The 7,075-nt window shown below is 54.0% G+C and overlaps 1 protein-coding gene across 3 annotated transcripts in view; it reads right to left on the reverse strand.

Annotated features, from left to right (window-relative positions):
• Positions 1 to 1,596: 1,596 nt before the first annotated feature.
• SLC25A42 (solute carrier family 25 member 42) overlaps positions 1,597 to 7,075 on the reverse strand; it is a 50,425-nt gene continuing 44,946 nt past the window's right edge. For 2 of the 3 annotated variants that reach the window (XM_017852738.1, XM_017852740.1), the window contains 2 exons: positions 5,986 to 6,137; positions 1,597 to 4,002 (listed from right to left, as the gene is read on the reverse strand). In XM_017852738.1, coding sequence (XP_017708227.1) covers positions 3,695 to 4,002; positions 5,986 to 6,137 — 460 coding nt within the window. In that variant the 3' untranslated portion in view covers positions 1,597 to 3,694. The remainder of the gene's footprint in view (positions 4,003 to 5,985; positions 6,138 to 7,075) is intronic. The other variant, XM_017852739.1, reaches the window with a different exon arrangement.

Consider the following 7,075-nt stretch of genomic DNA (forward strand, 5'->3'; position numbering starts at 1 on the left):
CCCTTATAGATAACATCTCTATGTATGGGCCACCATGGTAATGGTTGCTTAAGTTGTTCTTCAGAAATAGGATCAGTTCTCGTCCAGTTCAAATGGGCCGAGAGCCGAACTTTCACCTCGGCCTGTGTGTATTTAGGTGGTGACCTTTTGACGTTAGAAGGCTACACCCTCAGATCACTACACCCTCACTACACACTACACCCTCAGGTCATGACAACAATGTCATTTGGTGAACACGCATTCTATGGAAAAGCCATGAAGCTTGACTATGCATGCACGGTTCCCCGATTGCCCCACTTTTCCCCGTGTCTCTGACCACCTTGCTCCTCTATCCCTTAAATATCCCTAAAACCCCATCTTCAGGGAGGCAGATTTGAGATCTGTTCTCCTTTCTCCTCACTTGGCTGCCTCGTGAATAAACTCTTTGCTGCAAAACCTGTCATCTCTGTTGTCGTACTGATGGGGAGAATGAGCCTGGTTTGGTAACATAAGGGATGCGTGAATTTCTGAGTAACTGGTACCTCCAAGACTGGCTAAAAAAAAATTTTTTTTTTGAGATGGAGACTTGCTCAGTCACTCAGGCTGGAGAGCAGTGGCTCACTGCAACCTCTGCCTCCCAGGTTCAAGCGATTCTCCTGCCTCAGCCTCCTGAGTAGCTGGAATTTTTGTGCTTTTAGTAGAGATGGTGTTTCAGCATGTTGGTCAGGCTGGTCTCGAACTCCTGACCTCAAGTGATCCACCTGCCCTGGCCTCCCAAAGTGCTGGGATTAAAGGCGTGAGCCACTGCACTCGGCCTAATTTTTCTTTTTTTCTTTTTCTTTTTTTTTTCTGTAGAGATGGGGGTCTCACTATGTTGCCTAGGCTGGTCTCAAACTCCTGGGCTCAAGCAATCCACCTGCCTCCATCTCCCAAAGTGCTGGGATTACAGGTGTGAGCCACTGCACCCACCTTGGTAAATTTTACCATGGGAATCCTCTTGGAGAAAACTGCACAGCTGCTAAACAATGTGTACAACAAAGACCAACTCAAAAGAAATCTTGCTGCACGTGAGCAGGTTGGAGAGCAGTGGGGGGTCAGCACAGTGGAACTTGTTCCTACTCCCACCCCAACAAGAGCACCAGGCCTGTGCTGGCCCAGCCACCTCTCCTCTCTGGGCATGCAGAGGCTCCCACTTCTGGCCTGGTAGTGGGTGGGCCCTGCAAGTTGCTCTGGCCAATGGGCTGCAGGCGAAGTGAGCCGGGATTGCCATTGGAGACCCTCTGGTGGCTGCCCCTGCAGATGGTGACTGACGTTCAGGCCTGAAGCCTCAGCCAGCCCCAGAGTGCAGGGCTCTTGGGAAGGAAGGCCCTGTTCAAGTCCATGAGACTTTGGGCTGCGCTGGATGCAGCCGGAGACGGCCCCTCCTGCCTTTGTGCGTGGCCACGTATATCCTGAATGGGACGAGTGTACACACGGAATCTCTGTGTGAGGAGACAGGAGAAAATGGTCACAGGAAGCCCCCTGCAGAGGGAACTGTTCACCTACTTTTCACTGTAAGCCCTTGTGGACAGCTGGTGTTTTCTGGAAAATTGTGGTATGTATTAATTCAAACAACAATTGCATTTAAAAACTTTATTCAAGACTTTTATTCAGAACGTTTATCACAAATATGTCAAAAACACTTCAACCCTGGTTGGGGTTCATGGGGAAGATGTGGGGATCAGAGCCAAAGAACAGCCAGGAGCAGGAGAAGAAGTCATTTATATTTTTATTAAATATACTCTCTTGGCACAAATCTTTAAAATATATAAACATTAGATATAAACAGTGTCTTCATGGCATCAAAATATAACTCCAGACCAGGACCAGAGACCAGCAGGGAGGCGAGTGACCGCAGAGCCTCGAAGGCCTGGCTGTGTGCAGGGGTGGGGGACAGCACTGTCCCAACTCCTGCCGGGTCCCACTCAGCTGGGAGCCATCCCTGGGGAGACACACTGGGGTCAGCAGGGCCTGGGGGACCCTCTCACCTACACGTTGTCTCTCCTGCCTAGCCTGTGGCCCCAAATCCGCCCATTTGGTCTCACCCACCTGGGGCAGACCCCCAATCCCTATTGCTGTCACATGCTTGTGTGAGTTGGGTGCCCTCTCACCTCCCTGTGAGGGTTGCCCTGCCTCTCTTGCCAAGTCTGAGTGCTGGGTAAAGGATACCCACCCAGTGGGATAACCCCTCACAGCCATCACAGGCTGCCTGGGTCTCTGGGGACAAGATCAGGGATGGCTGGTGGCCACAGGCAAGGAAGGCAGAGACAGCAGTCTGCACACCCACAAGTCCAAGGCAAGAACAGGAGTAGGACAGAAGGAAGGGAGAAATGGAAGTCACAGCTGGAGATGAACAAGCTCAGATCCCTTCACACAGCGTGTGCTGAGCCAGCCGTGGAAAGCAACACTCACGTCATGCTCACCCTGGCACCAGGCGGACTGGTCAGGGGTTCGATGTCAATAGATCATAGACCCGGGGTCAGCCAAGTTGAAAACCAAAAACAAAACAAAACAAAGAAGAAGAAGAAGAAGAAGGGTGTTTCTGTGTGTCTGTGATATCTGGTGGGCCCTGGGGGACTTCTCTGAGAGACCAGTTAGCTCCCCTGGGTACCTCAGCTCTTCCACACCTCCCACTCAGGGGGATCGAGACTACCAGGCACCCCGTGCTCCATTTCATAGAAACTGAACAACCCCTGTGGGCTTTAAATTGCTCCATATATCCCAGCCAAATGCCTGCTCAAGTGGGGACCCAGGGACCCGTTGGATACCACAGCTGGGCAGAGGGTTGGGGCACTGAGACGCTGGGCCCAGGGGCAGGAGCTTCTGGGCCAAAGGGGGTGGCTTGGGTGCTTACATTTCAGCAGATGCCCCAGGCTGCAGGTCTGACCTGACCCAAACCTGAGGCAGTTCCATGTCATGGCCTGGGCCTCGAGCCCTGCTGCGCAGAGCAAGCATGAGTCTCCTGGGAAGGTTACCAACAGGTGGACAGGCAACCCTAGGGGGAGATGTGCTCTTGAGGACCCAGCTGCTTGCAGGGTCTAGGATAGAGACAGACATGAGGCTCTGGGGGACACTGTTCCCAGCAGGAGGCTCTGGTGACTGAGGAGTCGTGGCCACGCGGGAAATACTGGAGAAGGCAGGGCCGGCAGGGTGGGGTGGACCAGGGGCTGCATTTGTGACCAAAGCTGATCACGAGGCTGGCCTCATCCAGGGCAGGGTCCGCCTGCAGGAAAGGTGCCCCCGCACCCTGGAGGCCGGGCAGGCACCTGGAGTCAGAACAAGAAGGGCCGGGCGTGATCTGGCTCTGAGCCTGGTGGGGACAGGGGTCACTAGAATCAGCAGCATGTCGGAGGACACACAGGATCAGGAGGTGGAGCTGACCACGCCCCACTAGGGCCTTTTGGGCAACACCTCCGGCAGACAGCGCCAGCCTCTGCAGAGGAAGGAAGAGGGGGGCTGCGGGACCCCCCACACCATCGCCCCAACACTGCACTTCCAGGGCCGCCAGCTTTGCGTTTAGACCTGGACTCTGAGCCCAGGCTCCTCAGGTCCACCTTCTCGTTCCACAAAGCGCCTCATGTGGCTCCTGAGGTGGAATCAAGCGCGCCCCCCGTTCCATGGGCCCAGAATACAAAGGGGTCACTGGTCCACCGTCCTGAGAGCAGCTCAGGGTACCCTAGCTCTGCAGGTGCCGCAGCAGGATCTGCAGGAGGTCGAAGGTGGTGAAGCTGATGCCCACGGCGATAGGACCCTTGACCCAGTTCATGCTCAAGCCTTTGTAGAGGCCGCGCACGGCGCCCTCCTCCCGCACGATGGTGCGCAGCGTGCAGGCGATGGAGGCACGCGGGTAGCCGGTGACGCCGGCCGTCTGCATGCGCCGCCGCACCACATCCAGCGGGTACGAGGCCGATTGCCCGATGAGGCCAGCGCAGGCGCCGAAGATCATGCGCTCGAAGGGGTAGGGCTGCCGGCGGCCGCTGTACTCTGCAGGGCAAGGGGCGGGAGGGCCGTGAGGGCGCCGCGAGGGGGCGTGCACCCCGCACCCGTGCGCGCGCACCTTTGCACCCCTAGGAGCAACCTGCGTGCACATACACACATGCACTTGCACCCCCACGTGTGTTCGCACTCATGCGCACCCACACGCCCCACTGCCTCATCCCCGGGTCGCTCCTTTCAAACTCGAGAAATAATTTTTTTTTTTTTTTTTTTTTGAGACGGAGTTTCACTCTTGTTGCTCAGGCTGGAGTGCAATGGCGCAATCTCGGCTCACTGCAACCTCTGCCTCCCCGGTTCAAGCCATTCTCCTGTCTCAGCCTCCCGAGTAGCTGGGATTATAGGCATGCACCACCACGCCTGGCCAATGTTATATTTTTGGTAGAGACAGGGTTTCTCCATGACCAACATGGAGAAACCTCGTCTCTACTAAAACACACAAAATTAGCCAAGTGTGGTGGCGGGAGCCTGTAATCCCAGCTACTCGGGAGGCTGAGGCAGGAGAATAGCTTGAACCCGGGAAGCAGAAGTTGCAGTGAGCTGAGATCATTCCACTGCACTCCAACCTGGGTGACAGAGTGAGACTCCGTCTCAAAAAAACAGCCAGACAAGAGGCACTGTGATCTGCTCACCAGGTGGGTAAAAACAAGGGGTCTGATGGCATCACGTGGGGTGAGAACATGGAGACATGGGGCTGGGAAGCACTCCAGAAAGAAACAGCAAAAATGGGGTTTTATAGTCACACAAGGAGACGACCTCCTGGATGTGGGCTGATCACAGAAAACCTGGCAACAGCTAAAGGCACCCCAAGAAGGGAAGGCCCACTGTGCAGCCACTCAAAAGGCGGAACAGCACAGATGCTGGTGGATGCACCCCAAACCAGCTGAGCTGGGAGCTGCACTCCCGGGTGAGCATTTTGTATACCTGTGAAAGGTGACATGGTTTTGTTCATGCCACAGATACATACATACAGAAGTATTTTCCAAGCAGTCTTGAGGGGTGCAACCCTCACTTCTAATAAGAGGCCTCAGAGAGAGACTTGTTGCCCCCAACATTACCCCTAACATTTTCTTTCTTTGACAAAAAATGTCTGGGAGCAGGCTGGGTGCAGTGGCTCACACCTTTAATCCCAGCACTTTGGGAGGCCAAGGCAGGAGGATCGCTTGGGCCCAGGAGTTTGAGACCAACTTGGGCAACAGAGGGAGACCCCATCTCTACAACAAAGAAAAAAAACAAAATATCTGGGAGCAAATGTAGCAAAATGTTCACATGCGGTGGCAGGTATGAGTATGATACCATTCTTTGTACTTTTTGATTTTCTCCCAAGTACCAAAACAAGCAAGAGTACTTCCCTTCCATCTGTGTTTTACCCATATGCTTTGTGTTTGTGCTTGTGAAGATGTTAGGTGGCTGTCAATGCTCTGGGTGACACACTGGGCTTCCCAGAGTCACTTTTTTTTTTTTCCACTTGAGACAGGGTCTCACTTTGACACCCAGGCTGGTGTGCAGTGGTGAGATCATCGCTCACTGCAGCCTTGACCTCCCAGGTTTAGGTGATCTTCCCACCTTAGCCTCTCCAGTAGCTGGGACCACAGGCGTGTGCCACCATGCGTAATTTTTTTGGTATCTTTGGTAGAGACGGGGCTTCGCTATGTTGCCCAGGCTGGTCCGCAACTCCTGACCTCAAGTGATCCGCCCACCTTGGCCTCCCAAAGTGCTGGGATTACAGGCATGAGCCAAGGCACTGGCCAGAGTTCCTCTCACATAGGCATTTAAGGCAGTGAGTCCAGGTTCCTCAGTGGTGGCTGGACACAGTGTGTTTTCTCCCAATTTGGATGTGGGTCTACAGCCTGTCCCACCCAGGGGTCGTACCCCACTCCGTCCAGTCTCCAGGTCTATGTGACCCAGGTGGAGCTGCGGTCCCCAGGGAATGCTTCCTGAACGTCCCCTCCCCATGCTCCCAGCTCTCCTTACCTCTGTGCAGGCTCTTGAGCGTCTCATAGGTGAAGAAGCTCAGGCCGGCGTAGGGAATGACCCCCAGCACAGTGGGCATAAATCCATGGTAGAGGGTCTTCAGCCCCTCTTCTCTCGAGATGCGGATGAAGACATGAAAGATGTTGCTGTACCTGCCAGGACAGAGCAGCCCAGCAGGTGGGACTCAGGCCTCCCAAGCACAGGGAGGAGCCACAGAGGCTCTTGGCTCCTCCCACAGCCGGCTGGGCCTGGGTGTGTTTGAATGTTGATGTTTTCCTTCTTCAAGACATATAACCCCATCGCCCAAGCTTTGGCATTAGAGGGGAAATGCACGGGTAAGCCCAGACTCCACCTTTGCCACGGGAAACACTCTGGCATGCTCAGCCCTTGTCTTTGTTTGTTTGTTTTTTGTTTGTTTGTTTTTGTTTTGAGACAGTCTCCCTCTGTTGCCCAGGCTGGAGTGTAGTATCACAATCTCGACTCACTGCAACCTCTGCCTCCTGGGTTCAAGTGATTCTCCTGATTCAGCCTCCCAAGTAGCTGGGATTACAGATACATGCCAGCAGACCTGGCTAATTTTTGTATTTTTAGGAGAAACAGAGTTTCACCATGTTGACCAGGCTGGTCTTGAACTCCTGACTTCAGGTGATCCACCCACCTCAGTCTCCCAAAGTGCTGGAATTACAGGCATGAGCCACCATGCCCGGCCTCTATTCTTACACTTTTTTTGTCTTTTTTTTTTTTTTTTTTGGAGACAGGGTCTCACTCTGTGGCCTGGCTGCAGTGTAGTGGTGTGATCATGGCTCGCTGCAGCCTCAAGCTGCCAGACTCAAGCAATCCTCCTCCCTCAGCCTCTGGAGCAACTGGGACCACAGGCATATGCCACCACACCAGGCTAATATTTCAGTTTTTGTAGAGATGGGGTCTTGCTATGTCGCCCAGGCTGGTCTCAAACTCCTGGGCTCAAGCGATCCTCCTGCCTTGGCCTCCCAAAGTGCTGGGTTTACAGGCATGAGCCACTGTACCCAGGCCCAAGCCCAGTCTATTCTTTTTTTTTTTTTTTTTTTGAGACAGAGTCTCGCTCCGTCAC

This window comes from Rhinopithecus bieti, unplaced genomic scaffold (genome assembly GCF_001698545.2).
Source record: "Rhinopithecus bieti isolate Rb0 unplaced genomic scaffold, ASM169854v2 scaffold_34968, whole genome shotgun sequence".
Taxonomy (NCBI): Eukaryota; Metazoa; Chordata; class Mammalia; order Primates; family Cercopithecidae; genus Rhinopithecus; species Rhinopithecus bieti.